The 19,434-nt window shown below is 36.7% G+C and overlaps 2 protein-coding genes across 4 annotated transcripts; one reads left to right on the forward strand and one right to left on the reverse strand.

The window, feature by feature from the left end:
- Positions 1-2,921: 2,921 nt before the first annotated feature.
- Positions 2,922-13,071, forward strand: LOC101250387 (uncharacterized). Its single transcript, XM_004253186.5, has 4 exons — positions 2,922-4,399; positions 10,196-10,767; positions 10,925-11,144; positions 11,641-13,071. Exons 1-4 carry the CDS (start codon positions 3,194-3,196, stop codon positions 12,991-12,993), a joined length of 3,351 nt encoding a protein of 1,116 aa, XP_004253234.1. The 5' UTR covers positions 2,922-3,193; the 3' UTR covers positions 12,994-13,071.
- Positions 13,072-15,119: 2,048 nt separating this feature from the next.
- Positions 15,120-19,182, reverse strand: LOC101250102 (protein NRT1/ PTR FAMILY 6.1). 3 transcript variants are annotated; one of them, XM_004253185.5, is made up of 4 exons: positions 19,040-19,182; positions 17,554-18,083; positions 16,639-17,219; positions 15,120-16,495 (listed from the first exon to the last, which is right to left on the reverse strand). In XM_004253185.5, the coding sequence occupies exons 2-4, from the start codon at positions 18,007-18,009 to the stop codon at positions 15,571-15,573; spliced, it is 1,962 nt and encodes a 653-aa protein (XP_004253233.1). In that variant the 5' UTR covers positions 18,010-18,083; positions 19,040-19,182; the 3' UTR covers positions 15,120-15,570. The 3 variants fall into 3 exon arrangements, with proteins under 3 accessions (XP_004253233.1, XP_010314891.1, XP_010314892.1); XM_010316589.4 differs by having other exon boundaries at positions 18,780-19,047; XM_010316590.4 differs by lacking the exon at positions 19,040-19,182 and adding an exon at positions 18,550-18,996.
- Between the last annotated feature and the right edge of the window lie 252 nt (positions 19,183-19,434).

Below are 19,434 nucleotides of genomic sequence, written 5' to 3' on the forward strand. Positions count from 1 at the left end.
ATGCTATGTTCCTATGAATGCCTATGTTTAAGTAAATGAAGGTTATGTGAATGTTCACCTTGGGTGACCTTAAGGTAATGCTTGAGTGTGGATGGTGGAATGAGAGACTATTCATACATTGCACCAAGTGTTACTAGAGGGTTACTTGGGAGTTAAAGACTTAAGGTAAAAGATAAGATATTGTTATGAAATGTTAAATGTGGCATTATGTGATGTTATGAATAGTGACCATGCTTATGTGAAGTATATGAGCTATGTTGTGCTTATTATATCAAACTTTTTATCAAACTTTACCTAAAAGGCATGATGCATGATTTTCTAAGAAAAATGTCCTCTTTAAATGCATGTTTTTGCATGGTTGTCATACTTAGTGCATTCTTGACCAACACCATTTTTCTTCACCTTTTTACACAAAGTGTAGGTTATGGATGATTAAAGGATGTCTCTAAGGTGAAGGGATTGACATGTGTTTCCTAAGCTCAATAAAAGGGATCCTTACGTTCCAAGGATTTCCTGTGTCATTTTTATATTCGATGTATTGTAATAGCTTAAATATTATGTTATGATGTTAAGGGGTCGTGTCCCTATTCTATTCTATCGATGTTGGGTCTAAGATAGCAAAAGAGACTTAGAGTCGAACTATGTATTATGACTTAAATTTATATATGTATAGAGTGATGATTCTAGCATATGATGTGCTAGGAAAGTTTTTAAATTTTTTGCTAAATTTACTATAACGATGCAACGAAAGATGTCTAAGGGCTTGTATAAGACCTCCGAGAGGTCGAGTACGTTGTCTTACTTCTACGGGGTGCTCCCTGATCGTGACGATAATGTAGAGTTCTTTGAACACATTTATTTGTATAAAACTGAATGTTAGTCAACAAGTGAAAGACTTAAACGACCACGGGAAGAATCAACGGAAAATACACTACTTAGTAAAGATCCTACGCATAATACTCGCCAACGGAAAACCCACTTCTTTCGGACAAGTATTTATGGCATTATTGCTTGAAAATAAGCCTCAAACATTTAAAGCAACTATGTCTTCGTCTGAGTCAACTTATTGGAAAGAAGCTGTCAATATCAATATGGAGATCGAATCAATTTTAAGTAATCATACTTGCGAATTGACTGATCTTCCTCCAGGAAATAAACCATTAGGATCAAAGTGTATCTTTAAAAGGAAAATGAAAGTTGATGGGACTATTCACAAATATAAGGCTAGACTCGTCGTCAAAGGATACAGAAAAAAGGAACGTCTAGACTACTTTAACACATACTCTCCAGTAACAAGAATAATATCAATTAGGATATTAATAGCACTAGCAGCAGTGTATGATATTAAAATCCACCGTATGGATGTAAAGACACCCTTCTTAAATGGAGAGCTAGAGGAAGAAATTTACATGGAACAACCTGAAGGTTTTGTAGTTCCTGGTCAAGAAGAGAAAGTGTGCAGACTTGTGAAGTCGCTTTATGAGCTCAAGCAAGCATTCAAACAATGGCATGTTAAATTTGACCAAACAATGTTGGCAAATGGATTCATATTTAACGAATGTGATAAGTGTGTTTACATTAAAAACATTCTGAATCATTAAGTCATTGTATTTCTGGATGTTGATGATATGTTAATAATGAGTAAAGACATTGACGATATAAATGTTACTAAGCACATGTTGTCCAACAAATTTGATATGAAAGTCTTAAGAGTTGTTGATTTGATCTTAGAGATTAGGATTCTCAAAACTCCCCAGGGACTAGCATTATCTCGATCTCATTATATTGAAAAAGAATTGGATAAGTTCAAATACTTGAATTTCATGTTGTCAAAACTCCAATTGATTTAAGCCTTACATTTCAAAAAAAAAATGAAGATGAAAGTGACTCTCAATTGGAATATACCAGAGTGTTGGTAAGTTTGATGTATATCATGAATTGTACGCAGATATAGAATGTGCTATTAGCAAACTGAGTTTTTTCACAAGTAATCTGAATAAAACTCACTGGATGATAAAGAAACGTGTTGGGATATCTAAAACATACACAACACTATGCTTTGCATTATAACAAATATTCTACTATGATTTATAATACATATCCTGCTGTGGTCAAAGGATATAGTGATGCAAATTGGATCACCGGGTCAAATAAAGTAAAATCCACAAGTGGTTATGTATTTATACTTGGTGGAGCAGTCTCTTGGAAATCGTCCAAACAGACATGTATCGCTCACTCCACAATGAAATTTGAATTTATTGCTTTGTAGGGTTGGTGAAAAAGCTGAACCTATCTGTGCATATTGCGATAGTTAAGCAACAATAGGTAGGGCAGGGAGCGTCATGTACAATGGGAAGTCTCGTCATTTACGATGAAGACATAACATCGTAAGACAACTGCTCTCTATTAGAATTATCACGATTGACTATGTGAAGTCAAGCGATAATGTGTCAGATCCACCAACAAGAGGCCTAGTGAGAGAGGCAGTTGAAAAATCATTCAAGGGAAAGTCTTACGACTTAGGACAAATTAGTACGACGGTAACTCTATCTAACATATTGGAGATCCCAAAAGCTAGATTCAAGGAGAAAAACAAAGTTGTGACTAATGGTTCGGCATTGTCATCAACTTAATCCAAACACAAGGTAAAACAATAATCTGAATACAAAAAGAAAAAATATAATAACCAAATTCAAAGGATAAGAAACTACAAAAATAAACATAAAAGTCATAAAATCAAATCAAAGTATTTCAATTTTTTATTTCGATTCTTCGATTGATTTTCAACTGTGATAAATATTTTTGTCAAATTCAACTAACTTCGATTCAATATTATATTATAATTATATTTAAAATACCCTTCAACATATGGCCTTAACTAAAAGAAAGTAGATAAACAAATCGAAATCGAAATATTGAATGCCAAGTCCATTGAGAAATACAAAGAGGCATCCATTTTCCTTGTTCACCAATTGGATCGGGTCAAAGTTGGATCGATCTTATTAAACGGGTCGATCAGTGAATCGACCAATTAAATTGGAGAAAAAAAGATCCAACGGTTGCCGTAGTCTCAAACACGTCAACTGTCTCACTCACTCACAACGCCACACTGATCATCATCATCAATTCAGCTAAACCCCTTTTATTACACAGCAGATCAGAACCGACGGCCGGCAGATCAGTCAACGGAAAAATGTTGCCGCCGGAGCTTCATACTCGGTCTTTCCGTCCATACATATCTGCTTCTACTAGTGCACCTTCTCTTTCCACCTCATTCGATGGCGTTTACAGTCCCGAACGGAACCCTAACTCCGTTAATAGTAGATCTCTGAGGAATTCTCGATTCTCACCGACGACGTTCGTTCACAACGCAAGAATCGCTGTCGCGTTGGTTCCTTGTGCCGGTTTTCTCCTTGACCTTGGTGGTACTCCGGTTGTTGCTACACTTATGTTAGGGCTTATGGTAGCTTATATCCTTGATTCTCTGAGTTTCAAGTCTGGTTCCTTCTTCGCTGTTTGGTTTTCACTCATTGCTTCGCAATTTGCTTTCTTCTTCAGCTCGTCCTTGTTTTCGGGGTTTAATTCTGTTTTGCTTGGGTTACTTGCTGTATCAGTTTGTAGTTTGACTAATTTCTTGATTGGTGTGTGGGTGTCGCTTCAGTTCAAGTGGATTCAAATTGAGTATCCTACGATTGTGCTTGCTCTTGAGCGGCTGTTGTTTGCATGTTGTCCCATAGTTGCTTCTACTGTTTTCACCTGGGCAACAGTCTCTGCAGTTGGTATGGTTAATGCGGCTTATTATCTTATGGCGTTTAACTGCATTTTTTATTGGCTTTTCTCAGTTCCTCGTTTATCATCATTTAAAATGAAGCAAGAAGCTAGTTATCACGGTGGTCACGTTCCAGATGATAATCTAATCCTTGGGCAGCTTGAGAGTTGTATTCATACGTTGAATCTATTGTTTTTTCCCCTTCTATTTCATATTGCCTCTCATTACTCGGTTATATTTGTCTCGTGGGCATCTATTTGTGATCTGTTTCTTCTCTTCTTCGTTCCATTTTTGTTTCAACTGTATGCCTCAACGAGAGGGGGATTATGGTGGGTGACTAAAAACGAGAATCAGTTGCACAGCATTCGTGTGGTGAATGGAGCTATTGCATTGTTTTTAGTTGTCATTTGCTTGGAGGTTAGGGTTGTGTTCCATTCATTTGGACGATACATTCAAGTGCCACCACCATTGAATTACCTACTTGTCACTATAACAATGCTGGGAGGGTCAGCAGCAGCTGGTGCTTATGCTCTTGGTATGGTTTCTGATGCTTTTAGCTCAATAGGATTCACTGCTTCAGCTGTCATTGTAAGTGCTGCTGGAGCGATTGTGGTGGGGTTTCCTGTTCTGGTATGTGTCTTGCATGTTTTGTTTTTTGTAACTTTTACTTTTCTGTTATTCTTTCCATTTCCATGCTAAACGGTGTTATCTGAGTTCCTCTGTCTAGTGAAGTTAATTTAGATTTTCCCCTTTCAACATGGTGTGAATTAATTATAGGTAAACAAAATTCTTTGTTGAAGGACTTCTATTTTTGCTGATATTATGTTTGTACCTAAGTTTAATAGTGTAGTTAGTTTGTATTAGCTGGAAAAGATGCCTGTATGTTCAATTTAGCTTAAATCTAGATTTAATATGGTTGTTGACTATAAATTCTTGAACTTTTCCAACTTTATTTTGTTTTAGATCTTCATTTATGTGGGAAAATGATATGTAACGTGAGATAAACGTGAAATGTCCAAAGAATTTCAAAGGAAGGTTTAAATAAGACAAATCATGTTTCTCCTAGATTAATGAGGCACCCCTTGGACGATTTAAATGCCTTTAAAATGAATGAGTGACCCTTGGCTGTAAATTTTCATTGCTCACATTATATCTCTGTAATCTCAAACAATCAATATTAGTCGATTCAGCTGGGTGCCAATCTATGATTAGTCAGGATCGTATATGTGAATCTTCTTTATCTAGTCCCTTACTAAGGCCCATTTTACTTCAAGACTAAGTAGGATATACTAGAAAGTAAAGTTCTCTAAGTCCACTCTTATTTCTACACTGACAAACAAATTTCTATATTCACATAAACCAATCAAATACCAAACAAACACTAATCTAATGCAAGTGTAGAAACAACTCAGTTTTGATCTGAAAGAATTGGTATTATCCAAATTGGATATATGAATTACTGTATCTATTCCCTTTTATCAGGCCCATTTCATTCTAATTCCAAATAATGTCATTAAGACTGCATGGATCTGCTAAAACGTAAGGTCTTATAAATCTCACACTTGCTTTGATAATGACGTACAAATCTCTACATTGACACGAATCTCTAATATGACCAAGGAGATAGCAACCAAACACTGAACTTAATGTAAGCGTAAATAACAACTTAGTTTGTAATCTCAATAAGTTGGTATCATCCAAATCACTGGCTTCAGTATGTAATACTCAAAGTTTTAGTTTGTAATCTCAATAAGTTGGTATCATCCAAATCATTGGCTTCAGTATGTAATACTCAAAGTTCTGTTATTGATTCCAAGAGAATGTAGGTTTACTAAAGAATCTTCATTCGCTTTTTCGGCGAATTTAAGACCGATCTGTTTGTAGGTTTATGTAGAGCATAGCCAAATCATCTCAAGCAACTCTCTTTTATTCTACCTCCATGAGTGTTACTTGTATCCACTGTCAAATATAACTTTTTTCAATTTGTCTAGCATATTCTCTCTGGAGAAATTTGTCTGTCACATTAATCTTTACATCCGTACTTTTACAACACTCATTCTGTATCTGGACCTTGAAGGTACATGTATTTTCATATAATATTGTTTCCATTTTACTGAATTTGCCTTTGTGCCTATTCTATTAGCACACACGTACCACAACTTCATTTCAATCCTCCTATTTTTCGTCATGCCATTTTTCTAAGGTTGGATATTTGAAGTGTTTATATTAGGCACCATAATCTTATCTAATTTCATGTCACCTTTCTTATAGGGGGCTAAGCTTGTGTGCATATATTCTGTCATACTTCTTCAAGCCCTTATGTAATGGGCTCCTCTATAATTTTAGCTTTTGCTGGACCAACTCACTAGATTCGTCAAACAATATCATTTGCAAATAATTTGTAAATTGTACCAGCCTCATTGGTAAACTATTGGTTAGCGCATTCATATAGGTAGTGGACTTCTAGTTCAAGACCAATGAATTTGTTGGTTAATGTAGTGATTGTCTTTTATTCTACCTCGATGTGTATTGCTTGGCCCTTTATCACAGATGTTTTTTGCTAATTTGTGTAGCATATGAATGTTAAGTCTGAATTTTATTATGAACATCTTGTGGATATATTGGACATTTATAAGGCTAACTTGTACACTCATAGTAGTGTTGTTGATCATACAATCGTACAGATCTTCCATTTTATCAGATTTCTTCTTATTGTATTACCACACCCATAATGTTCCATTTTAACGCTCTTATTTTTTTCTATTACATCGTCGTCTATCATGCCAATTTCTGGAATTAAGGTTGGATACATAAACTGTTTGTATTAGGCAAAATAATCTTATCTAATTTATTGTTGCCCTATTTATGGGGGCTAAACTTGTTATGCGTGTATTCTGTCAAATGATCATGAGGTTAGGATTGCCAACACTCTATAAGGAGAAAAAAACTGATTCCCTTGACCAATGTGAGATACTTAACCCCCCTCTCTCACACGCCTAGGTCTGGACACTTCAACAACATAATTGGGTAAGACAGTAGAGCTAGGTATGCCGCTTACACCATGTAAATAAAATTGATCAAGGGCCTAACTTACTTAACCGCAAGAGCTAGTTCATGCGGCGGTGAGGATTGTCCAAGACCATATAAGGAGATGATAACTCATTCCCTTGGAACACATTGTAAAATTGTCTCCGTGTGACCTATAAATCATTAGTTCAAGCTGTGGAATCAACCAAATATGCTCGTGTCAGGATAGATTGCCTATAGTAAACTCCCTTCTATGTGGCCCTTTCTCGGACTCTATATGAAAGTGGGATGCCTTGAGCACCGGGCTTACCTTTCCCCTTGACCGCGTGGACATTATGGCTAATATTAACATTCTTAACGCTGTCTTCAACAAACATGTGATTTCATTGAAATTTTGAGTCTTAGATCCTGCAACATAGGATAGCATATCCTGTAGTTTTCACTCTATTGATTTTAAGCAGCATGGCATGGACCATATTACTTGTCTTTGTTATGCATACTTGTGAAGCTTTAGGTCCTAATTCAAGAACTTCAAGAGTATGTAAATGTTCAATTTATTTGGATAAATCATATTTCATTCATAAGTGGTACACCGAGACGGTGTCTAAACGTATGTAGCAGGTGTGTAAATGGCAAAGCACATATATCAATCAAGCCATCTCCCTCCTATACACATTTCAGTATCTTCTTCTTAATCTAACATAGTAGATGAAATAAAAAGTTATTTGTTTGATTTTTCATTCTTGTTGTTATTATGAAATGGGTCTTTTAATTTTTTGGAAATTATAGAGTTGTCAGTAATCTTCTTTGTTGGTTTTATCAGATGTTATATTTGCTTATGAAAAGCTCAGTATAAAGGATTCTTAAAGCTGGATTTAACTTATATTGACCCTTCTCAACCGAGTTGGTAAATGGACCTTTGATTAACCCAGGGACAGGTCAGTCATTGACAATAGAAGTTTCTAGGTTTTGAAAGCAAGAGTCTTCTGTACAATGCATCGGTTGGGGACACAATGAATCCCTTGGACTAAAAGCCATATATAACTAAGTTTCAATGTCTGTCCATGGCACGTAAGAGTTGAACTGCTATTAAGATATTTGATCTGTCATGCAACATAACAAGCTTTAATATAACAGATGAATTAGTAAGTTGTTTGTTGAGTACAATTTTTACTAAATGAGTTTTTATACTTGCAATGTTCAAGCAATGCGTTGATTCACAGGGTAAATGTTGCAATAATGATTAATGCAAGCTGTGCACAAGCACACTTTAACAAAAAATAAATATTGTTCTTTATTAGAACAATTACTGAGTCGCTAATAAAAGAATTGTTGTCCAAAAGATTAAATCTGAAAAAATAATGTGTACACCACTAGATTTCTATTTTTTACTTGTTCATTTATTCATGTGTGTTCCTACTCAGTCGTTCCCTGCATTCCTTCCTTTCCAAAAAAAAGGAAATTTCTTTGGGCAAAAACCTTGGTAGTTTTCAAACAAATCCAATGTTGGGCCAAGCCTTGCCAGCCGGTAATAGCAGTAGCGACCTGCACGAATGGTGTAACGACTGCCCCGCTGTCTCCGACATGGACCCGGTGAAATTGAATTCTCCGTGAAGATGCGGAGTACCAACGGCTAGACGGTAAGACCCTGTGCACCTTAACTATAGCTTCGCAGTGACAACCTTAATCGAATGTGTAGGATAGGTGGGAGGTGTTTGTTCACACCGTTCGGTGCTTGTTCACACAGGCTTCTGCGGTAGCTCAGCCGTTGCTTGTTCTGAATGAAAGTGAATACAGACGCACCTTTCTTTAGTGCAGAGCCGGGTTCATGATTGCGGATTGCGCAGACTGACTTATCCTAATGGCATATAGAAACGTGGTAGGGGAGGTTAGCTCGCTTTACGCCCAATCATTCCGGATAACGCTTGCATCCTCTGTATTACCGCGGCTGCTGGCACAGAGTTAGCCGATGCTTATTCCCCAGATACCGTCATTGCTTCTTCTCCGGGAAAAGAAGTTCACGACCCGTGGGCCTTCTACCTCCACGCGGCATTGCCCTTGGCCTAATGGCTTTGGGTGCAACCTGCTCTTAAAGATATGGTAATTACCAAATTGGCCGAAACATGGTATTTGACTCTAGTATCACAAAGATATAAAAGGGGGAAAGGAGAAAAGAAGAGGAGAAAATACACCATGGCATATTGCTGTTGAAAATTGTTGAAGTTAGATTAACTTCAGTAGTAGTCGAGGCTTAGGTGCTACTTGTAGTCGTTCCATCTGCATTGTAACCCAAGTCCCAAGGTAATTATTTTTAATGCTTTGTTATTCTAACCTTAATATATGCTATATTACTAAGTTGCTCGGACTCGGGTGCAGGTGTCCGATATGGGTGCGGATCTTCATGATCTAATTTTTAATATTCGGGGATATGGATCCATGTATGGATATGAGTGTGAGGATTCGCATAAAAATAATTAAAATATCTAAAAATAGAGTTATAAAACCTAAAGTATGAGATATTGTGTAGAGAACTTGAGGAGAATCCTGGAAGGGGAGATTAAAGGAAATGGAGTGACATAGAAATCTTTATATAAAAAGTATTCCATTTTCTTCAACTTCACCTTAACTTTTGTATTGATCATAGAAATCTTTAAAACTATCCCGATTTTCCCATCGATTTTGGCCAAAGTACAAATCAGTTGACCAAATTGTACAGGGATCGCACACCCACACCCATGTCTTGTCGACAGGAGTGTGGCATTAAAAGTGAAGAGTTCGAGTAACTTAGCTATATTATACAGATAGATTTATTCGGTTTGGTTCAGTATTATTGCAATTTCTTGTGTAAGATCAGAGACCTACCCAAAGTATTCTGTACGGTTAGAATTATATATTAACCTATTGTTTTATTATAAAAAACCTAAAACATTGGTTTGGTTCGGTCAGCTTATAAAGAGCCATTGACAACCCCTACTTGAAGAAAGTCATTCATTTTCTTTATCCCCCTTCATTTGCTGCGATGGCGTATCTGCTTTATGTTTAAAACTAAATAGATGTAGGTTAGTGGACCAAAAAGTAGAAAAAGGATAATCTCACTGATTAGTGTTAGATACAACTAGGCAGTACTGCATAAAATTGAAACCTAAGGCTAATAATATGAGATTGAAATGAAAAGGCGTGCAAGCATTTTGGCGAGTTCTTGGTGCATATCTTTGTGATCAGACTGTAAAATAAATAAATAGACTTTTGCTTGTGTGATCTTTGCCATAATTGTTGCTTGAATGTGTCTGAGAAGCTCTTAGGCATTCACTATATGGAGCTTTAGTGATTTATACATTCGACTTTTTTAACCAATAAAAATATTTGACATATACAAATGATCTTTACTTCAATATGCAGTTTGTTCCACTCCCATCAGTGTCAGGATTTTATCTGGCTCGTTTCTTCACGAAGAAAAGCGTCTCATCATACTTTACTTTCGTTGTGCTTGGAAGCTTGATGGTTATATGGTTTGTGATGCACAATTATTGGGATCTAAATATTTGGATGTCAGGCATGCCTTTAAAATCCTTTTGCAAGCTCATTGTTGGTAGTGTTATCCTGGCAATGGCCGTTCCTGGTTTAGCTATCCTCCCAGCGCAATTTCGTTTTCTGACTGAGATTGGTTTGATTGGCCATGCTTTTCTGCTGTGCTATATTGAAAATCGCTTCTTTAGTTACTCTAGTGTTTACTACTATGGGTTGGAGGAAGATGTTATGTACCCAAGTTACATGGTAGTCATAACTACATTTATTGGTTTGGCGGTTGTGAGGAGACTTTCCGCGGACAACCGCATTGGATCAAAGGCTGTTTGGGTCCTAACTTGCTTATACTCCTCAAAGCTTGCTGTGCTTTTTGTTACATCAAAGGGAGTTTTGTGGGTATCAGCTGTCCTCCTCCTGGCTGTTTCTCCTCCCCTGCTTCTTTACAGGTATCTCCTGATCCAGATTGATGTGTCCTTGTCCCCTCCCCTCCCCCCACCCGTAGCCCACAACTCAATCCCAAGAGAAAGACAATGAGAAAAACAGACCCCACATACACAAAGGATTGTGTTCCTTTTTCAGATTCCTAGTCTGTTTATATTGCAGGGATAAGTCAAGAACTGCCTCAAAGATGAAACATTGGCAAGGTTATGCTCATGCTGCTGTTGTTGCTTTATCAGTTTGGTTCTGTCGTGAAACAGTATTTGAAGCTCTTCAATGGTGGCATGGTAGACCTCCCTCTGATGGTTTGCTTTTAGGCTCCTGCTTCCTCTTGACGGGATTGGCTTGTGTTCCTATTGTGGCTCTTCACTTCTCACATGTTATGGTATTCCCTCCAACTAATTTGTTGCTGTGTTATATGCTTTCTTTTTTCATAGAGTCATTGATGATTAGATCAGTGATGTTAATAGATAAAATTCATTACTCTAAAAGAACATGTGCTTAACATGTTGATTTTCTGCCCTGAACCCTTTTAAAGAGGGATATTTCTTTTAGCATAATACAGATTTCCGGAACTCCAGGAGTGTTCATATATTGTGATTGGAATGGAATAATGTGAATCTTCAAGTTGAGACTGTTTGCTTAAGAATGCCCTCTCTGTTGATCTGCTAGACCTTATTTAATGTTATTTTCTTGCTTTTAACTGTTCTTCAAACATTTCATGGTCATAGAATAGGGATACTTATACCACAAACATGGGAAGTGCAACCTCCTGATAAGTGTCCTTTTATTTTGTGTAGAAGATTACTTTTCCTGTTTGCTTTAGTTGGAGGTCTTGACTGGATTGAAGTAGTTACGAGCTTTTTCTTTTTATCTTGCAGTCTGCAAAGAGATGCTTGGTGCTGGTGGTTGCAACAGGTTTGTTGTTTATCCTAATGCAGCCGCCAATCCCATTGTCATGGACTTACCACTCGGCTGTAATTAAAGCTGCTCGTCAATCTGCTGATGACATTTCTATTTATGGCTTCTTTGCATCAAAGCCTACATGGCCCTCATGGTTGCTTATTGTTGCAATTCTGCTCACCCTGGCCTCTGTTACTTCCACCATCCCAATCAAATACGTCGTTGAATTGAGGATATTTTACGCCATTGCTGTAGGCATTTCTCTTGGAATTTACATATCAGCAGAATATTTTCTGCAGGCTGCAATCCTCCATGCTCTCATCATCGTCACCATGGTCTGTACTTCAGTATTTGTTGTTTTCACTCACTTCCCATCTGCTTCAAGCACAAAATTTCTGCCATGGGTATTTGCACTTCTTGTGGCTCTCTTTCCTGTAACATATTTGTTGGAGGGACAAATCAGAATAAATAAAAGCATCCTTGGAGATAATGCAGTGCAAGATATGGGGGAAGAGGACAGCAAACTGGCAACCCTTCTGGCCGTTGAAGGTGCAAGAACTTCTCTTCTTGGTTTATATGCTGCAATTTTTATGCTTATTGCTCTTGAAGTGAAGTTTGAGCTGGCTTCACTGATGCGAGAAAAGGTAACAGATAGGGGTACAGTTAGACACGGCCTTTCAGGTCAAAGTAGCTCTACTATTGTTCCCCCAAGATTAAGGTTCATGCAGCAACGCAAAGCCTCTGCTGTCCCATCCTTTACAATCAAGAGAATGGTTGCAGAGGGTGCCTGGATGCCTGCCGTTGGCAATGTTGCCACGATCATGTGCTTTGCTATATGCCTGATCTTGAACGTCAATCTTACTGGTGGCTCAAACCGTGCTATTTTCTTCTTAGCACCTATTATGCTCCTGCTTAATCAAGATTCTGATTTTGTTGCGGGTTTTGGGGAGAAGCAAAGGTACTTCCCAGTTGTAGTTGTCATCTCTTCTTACTTGGTTTTAACTACCGTGTATAGCATATGGGAAAATATATGGCATGGGAATGCAGGTTGGGGATTAGACGTGGGAGGTCCAGATTGGTTATTTGCGGTGAAGAATTTGGCACTTCTGATTCTAACATTTCCAAGTCACATCCTTTTTAATCGGTTTGTGTGGAGCTACAGGAAACAGTCTGACTCTATGCCTTTGATGACGATACCTCTAAATTTGCCATCAGTTTTGATGACGGATATTATCAAGGTTAAGATATTGGGACTCCTTGGAGTTATATATTCGTTAGCCCAGTATCTGATCTCTAGACAAGAATATATTTCAGGAATGAAGTATATTTAGAAAAACATAAAAATTTTGTACTATATGTTGTTGGAAATTTTCAAGTGAGGAATGAAATTAAAGATGATGTTGCTGTTATTTATGGATATTCCTCATGTTGCATTGATTTCGAGTTCGACTTCGACTTCATATGTCATGTGAAACTGATGACATTAGAAAAAATCTTCAACTGTGCAAATGTTGTATAGTTGTACATACGAGTTTACAGTTGATAGTGTGAGGTAAAATCAAGGTACTTGGTTTTCAAATAAAATACTAGCTTAAATTTAAAATCTTAAAAGTTATCCATGTTTCATTATTTAAAATGCCAGTTTTAACAAATTCATAACCAACCATGGAATCAGACTTTCTAAAGCACATTCGAATTTTCAGTTTATTTTATAAGTGAAGGGGCAAAATGTTTAAATATAGCTCTTAGCTGTTATAGAAAGAAGCGATACAAAAGGTGTATTGGTATTACGATACTACAATATTACTCTCACCGTCTTATGCAATCCTCAATACTTTCTATATATAAAATATCAAGGGGATTCAACATATCTAGTTTTTCAACAATTGATACAGAGTGGATATATAGATTTGTTTTCTACTGTAGGCACTATTTCTTGTCTATGTCGCAGGTCCATCCCAAATCCTATTAGTAGTCGGAGCATTACTCCTATAGTTTCTTGTTACTTCAATTATTGTTGAATGCTTAGTCATGATTTCTTTAGAATTTTTTCATGCTTTCTTCATTTTCATTATTTTCTTTTTTTTCAAACTGAAAAAGTTCTAAAATACCCTTAAAGTATTGAAAATAGTATAAAATTATCTTTTATCTCCAAAATATTTTTTCATCCACCTATTGGCTCCAAAATACACTTATCATCCATTTTTGAGATCAAAATTGACCACTTCTTTGATTGTTTTAAAATTAAACTCTTTAAATATTTTTTAAAATACTTGGTGTTCAACTATTGGTTATAGTTTAATTTATTAATATAATTTATAAAACAACCCACTAACCCACTCATTACTAACTAAACCCTAACCAAATAATATTCCAATTATAATATCAAAATCGTCATAAACACTACTAAAACACGATGAAATTATAGATTCCTGAAAATGACATCCAAAATTATTCGAGTTCGAATCGAAGCCCCAATTAAATTTAGATTGAGCCGCTTATTTAGAAGGACACTTTCAATAGGATTCTCTTTCAAGATAGAATTAGAAATTTATGATTAAAGGTAAAGAAGTAATGAATTAATTCATGCACTTTTTTAAATATCATTTTATAAATATTTATGATTTGTTTTAAAATCTTTAATATATTATTTTGAAAAAAAGTTACCTATGAAGTAACATCACATAATTGAGACGTAAGAATAATTAAGATGAACATAGTCAGACTTTTAAGTTTATCAGTAATTTTTATTTAGGCACATGAATGTACGATAATTTACTATTTTCGCCTCAAATTTTTAAAAACACTCCATTGACAGTTGTTGCATTAATAATGTGACGGGTTTATTATTTTGGAGGGGTTTAATTAGTAATAGGTGGGTAGTTGATTGATTTATAAATTATACTAATAAGTTAAATTATAACAAATAGTTGAGCGCCACGTATTTAAAAAAAAATATTTAAATAGTTTAAATATAAAACCGTTAAATAAGTGATCAATTTTGAATCAAAAGGTGGATGACAAAGGTATTTTGGACCGAATAAGTGGGTGAAAAGGGTATTTTTGAGCCAATAGGTGGATGGAGGATAATTTTATACTATTTTCAATATTTTGAAGGTATTTTAGGCTCTTTTCCATTTTCCAAACTACTTTGAACTGTTTCTCCTCGATCTGATGGTCTATCATTAACACAACTAGCAGAAACTTGTGTGTCTTTTTTTGCAATTTCAGAGTCTCTCACTGTTTTATACATTTGGGTAATGATCTATACTTGCTCTTAGTGCTCTCATTGTTTAAATATTATCATCTTACACAGTGGCTGGCCGAGTCTGAAATTCTAGAATTCTAACACAACTCAATTGTATGTATAAATATACACCCAAGGACTAAAAGACTCTGATTATGAACTATATACTACGGAAGAAATGGCTAAGTCGAAAGTTCCAAGACATCAACATTTCAACATGCTCAAGTGTGCAAGAATCAATTGATGAACAATCTCAACAACATTACAAGATAAAACACCATGAATGAATAGCCATATATCCTATTATTTTCCAGTAACTGAGAGTAATTCGTTTCTTTCTCAGGTCTTGGCTTCATTTGCCTCCTAATATTACTATGTCAACAACGACAACATATCTAGTGAAGTCCCACAAGTGGAGTCTGTGAAGATTAGGATGTACGCAGAGCTTACCCCCCTACCTTTGTGGGGGCAGAAAGGTTGTTTTTGGTACACCCTCGGCACCCTACTATAACTGTCACTTACAAGAATAGATTTTTCTTTCTTTTTTCGTCTTTGTTAAGGAACAACGTTACTTACTAGTAGTGGTTGAGATAGTGGCAAAGGTATGCTCTTTTTTCACATTTTGTGAGCAAGGGACGCAACCCAAGGATTTCCAAGGGTACTACTCTCGCCCAAACACACTTAACTGCGGATTTTTAATGGGATCTTGTGCGTTAATACTGGTATGATCGGATCCAGGCCCTTTCTCACTTTGTCTGTCAGTCCCATCCTTTGATCTGTACTGATAACAATGTGCTGCATAAAGAAATGCAGCAAAATTGATGAGACTCATGACAGTGAGGAGCCAATAGAAGTAGTCGAATCTGCCAGTGTTTATGTTCTGGGAAAGCCAGGATTCTCGTGTTTCGCCTTTTCCCCGTGTGACAGACTTGACAATGCTGTTCAAAATGGTGGCTGCAAAACAACCAAGACCACCAGCCACAGCAGCATAAGCTGAACCAATGCTTCTCATTGCATCAGGAGCCTCTTCATACAGAAATTCGAGTAATCCCACTATGCAAAATACTTCAGCTATCCCAATTAGACAATATTGGATTAGTAACCAATAGGCACTGAGGTCAGGCATTTGAGTCAAAAAACTAGCCTCATAACCATGTTGTATTGCGTAAGTTCTTCGGTACCTCTCAAAGACACCAGCCCACGCCACCGAGAGTATAGAGACTGCCAAGCCAATGCCAACTCTCTGAAGCTGAGAAGCACCATGGGGGTTGCCAGTGATCTGCCTAGATATTGGAACAAACACAGAGTAATAGAGGGAGAGCAGAACAAATATGCTGAGGCCTGGAAAGACTGGCATGCAGGTGACAGGAAGTTTCAAATGTCCCATGTGAGTGTTCAACGTATATGCCTGTTGGACTGATAGAGTCAAGTACTCCGTAAGAACCACACTTAACATTATAGTGCAGGCTGGAATCGGAAGAAGTTTCAGAAGGATTTTAACTTCTTCTACTTGAGTCACGGTGCAAAGCCGCCAAGGATTGGCACCATCATCATCTTTTAGCTGCAGAGCTGCTTTGTCCAAATATCTACATTGGGCACACATATAGTGAAGACATAATTAAGTAAACAAAAGTATGTTTTACCTAACAGCTTAAGCTTATAAATGTGACCATAACACAATTCAACAACATGAAGAAAGTGAAAAAAAGGAGCAACCTTAAAAACTTACCTGAATTCATCGGTATGAGCTATCTTGCTGCTGCCCTTGATAGCAGATCTTTTACCAGGAAGTTCATACAAGCCTACAAACTCGCTGCTTTGGAATGAAACATTCCTCTTGCGGAAGGCAGCAACTAGGACTTGCGCAACACGCGTGAGAGGACTGCCTCCAGGCAACCTATGCCTATACATAGGAGTGCCAGCAAAGAATAACATGTTGGACAGGCCCATGGCAATTGCCAATGACCCAAAAGCAGCTCCCCATCCATGTTTCATTTGAATATACACAACTGCGGTGAAGGCCACGATGGCCCCAACTGTGACTGACAGGTAAAAGAAGTTAAAAAACCTGTCCAGGTGTGACCTGTAGTTTCTGCTTCTCTCATCGAATTGATCAGCCCCGAATGATGAGACACAAGGCCTTATCCCTGCTGCTCCGAATCCCGTCACATATAACACTGTGTATAAGTACATCATTTGCCAAGATTTCGCTGGTTCACAGTTTCCTAGAAGAAGGGCAATCTGATCACACTGATCTTGATTGGGCACAAATACCTTAATAGTTGCTACTAATGTTATTCCTGTCAATCCCTACATAACCATAAAGAAGTAAGTGAATGTTACTATCTTTTAATCCCTTCGTTTCAATTTGTTTGTTTGGTTTTGATTTGACACGGAGTTTAAGAAGTAAAGAAGACTTTTGAATTTTGTGGTTTTAAACCAAAATACGCCCTTTAGTCTAGTGATCTTAAACATGTCATCTGGGAAGTTAGAATAAGAGAGTTGCCGAAAAGTTAAGAGACATTTTTTTTAAACAGACTAAAAAAGAAAGTAGTATAAACAAATTGCAACAGAGGAGTAAGATCTTTACTTGAATGAAGTGATCAAACAATAGGCAAGCAAATTATTCATCGAATATAATTACCGCTAGATAAATGGTGGTAAAGATAGCAATAGTCCAGTATCTACCAAGGTAAGCGTCAGCAATGAAACCACCCAACACAGAGGAAGCCTGTGATATGCCCAAAAAATTGTTAACAGCACTGGCAGAACTAGAAAAAGGCCTGTGCATAACGTAGAACATGAACGCCACCATGTTAACAGATAGGCCAAAGTAAGCCATTCTCTCAGCCATTTCATTTCCGAAAATGAACAAGGCAGCTATCCAGCCACCTGTCTTGTTTATATCCGGAATAGGCTTCCCATGGATATTCACAGGAGTAGCTCCTCCTACTCCACCACTATAACCACGTCCAAAAGCTGTTTTCCTATCATCCGATTCAAGGAAGTAGATTCCGAGTTTCTTTGAACCCCGTTTTGGAGTAGAATTCCCTCCTAACTGAACTTCAGGCGATTTGATTTCCCTTTCTTTACTTCCCATTCTTTCAACTCTACAAGTTCCCTCCTCTTCCTACTTTCTTTATCACACACACTTCATATACACAATCGCTGAAACTGAAAAAGAGAAAGCTTGTAAGACTTATGACAAGATTTCAAAATAATTAGTTGAATAACATTCAACAACATTTCCTCCATTGCCTAGAGTCTAATGTATCTAAATCGATTAGTCCAGAACGAGTGTGACTTTAACATCATAAAAGCTTTCCTCCATTGCCTAGAGTCCGTGAGTTCAAAACGAGTGTGATGTATATAGTTAGAGCTGAAAGTAGTGAGTTCAGTTGAATCATGGGACGGTCCAAGATCCGCCTCTGAATATATACACATAGTATTATGGTAAGGATTATAATGTCAAGATTTGGAAACACTTTAGTAGAATAACATCCTACCAAGATTTCCTTCATTGCCTGGACTCCAAATTATACAAAAACGAATTCAGGATCTAGAGTCAACAAAAATATACCCAATGTAATCTCACAAGTAGAGTCGGAGGAGATACAGTGTATGCAGACCTTACACCTACCTCATAGAGATATATAGGTTGTCTCGGCTTAAAATAAAGCATTTCCGAGCAGTAACAACAATGAAATAATGTGATACGGAGAGCAGCACGCGACAGACACATAGAGGAAAGAAGAGTAATGACTACGAAATAATGTGATCTTAATCTACAGAAACATTTCAAAGTTTTCTTGTACATAACTATATAGTTCGAGGCGAAAGCAATGAGTTCACTAAAATCACAGAACCCACCTTAGATCCGCCTTAGGACCTAAAGTTTAGAAACTTCTAGACTCACAATCTTGGAATTGAGCCATAGTTCTTGTTGTTATAGAAAAATTCAAGAATGACTTTGACAACTCTAAATAGTGTCATATACAAGAAATTTTTTAACACTCAACCTACTTGAATTACCATAAGATAAAAAGATTATAACTTTGTAAGAACATTTGTATATTTTCATGATAATGGATTAAAAAACAACACCAAAATAGCATTTTTAAGTAACATACCTTAGAATTTGGATTAACAACAAAAAGTTTTGTGATGACTTTTAGTAGTCCAAATAGTAGGTGATGTATATAGTAGTAAATAAAACCAAAAAAATGTTAAGTCATCTTTTTCATGACAGATAAGAAATTAAAGTTTGTTAGGTAGATAGGAAGTAAATGTACTTCTCAATCAATTCATTTATTGAGCCTATTTTTGAAGGATTTATGGGTCAGCACACTTGCTACTTTCTACTACACTACTATCTATAATTATATTAGCATTATAAATGCAAGTCCAATAAAAATATATCCTCTTACTATATAACAACGAAGCAGACACGTATTCATCGACTCAGCAATGGCATTTTTGAAAATATTTTCTCTTAGTTCTTCTGTTCTTAATTACTTTTCATTTT

The sequence above is a fragment of the Solanum lycopersicum genome, chromosome 11, assembly GCF_036512215.1.
Source record: "Solanum lycopersicum chromosome 11, SLM_r2.1".
NCBI classification, from domain to species: Eukaryota; Viridiplantae; Streptophyta; class Magnoliopsida; order Solanales; family Solanaceae; genus Solanum; species Solanum lycopersicum.

Coding starts and splice junctions, on each gene's coding strand:
- LOC101250387 (XM_004253186.5), top strand. CDS start 3,194: ATGTTGCCGCCGGAGCTTCATACTCGGTCTTTCCGTCCATACATATCT. Junction 4,400..10,195: donor TGGTGGGGTTTCCTGTTCTG/GTATGTGTCTTG, acceptor TTCAATATGCAG/TTTGTTCCACTCCCATCAGT. Junction 10,768..10,924: donor CCTCCCCTGCTTCTTTACAG/GTATCTCCTGAT, acceptor TTTATATTGCAG/GGATAAGTCAAGAACTGCCT.
- LOC101250102 (XM_004253185.5), bottom strand. CDS start 18,009: ATGGGAAGTAAAGAAAGGGAAATCAAATCGCCTGAAGTTCAGTTAGGA. Junction 17,220..17,553: donor TTACCACCATTTATCTAGCG/GTAATTATATTC, acceptor ATGGTTATGTAG/GGATTGACAGGAATAACATT. Junction 16,496..16,638: donor GCTCATACCGATGAATTCAG/GTAAGTTTTTAA, acceptor TGCCCAATGTAG/ATATTTGGACAAAGCAGCTC.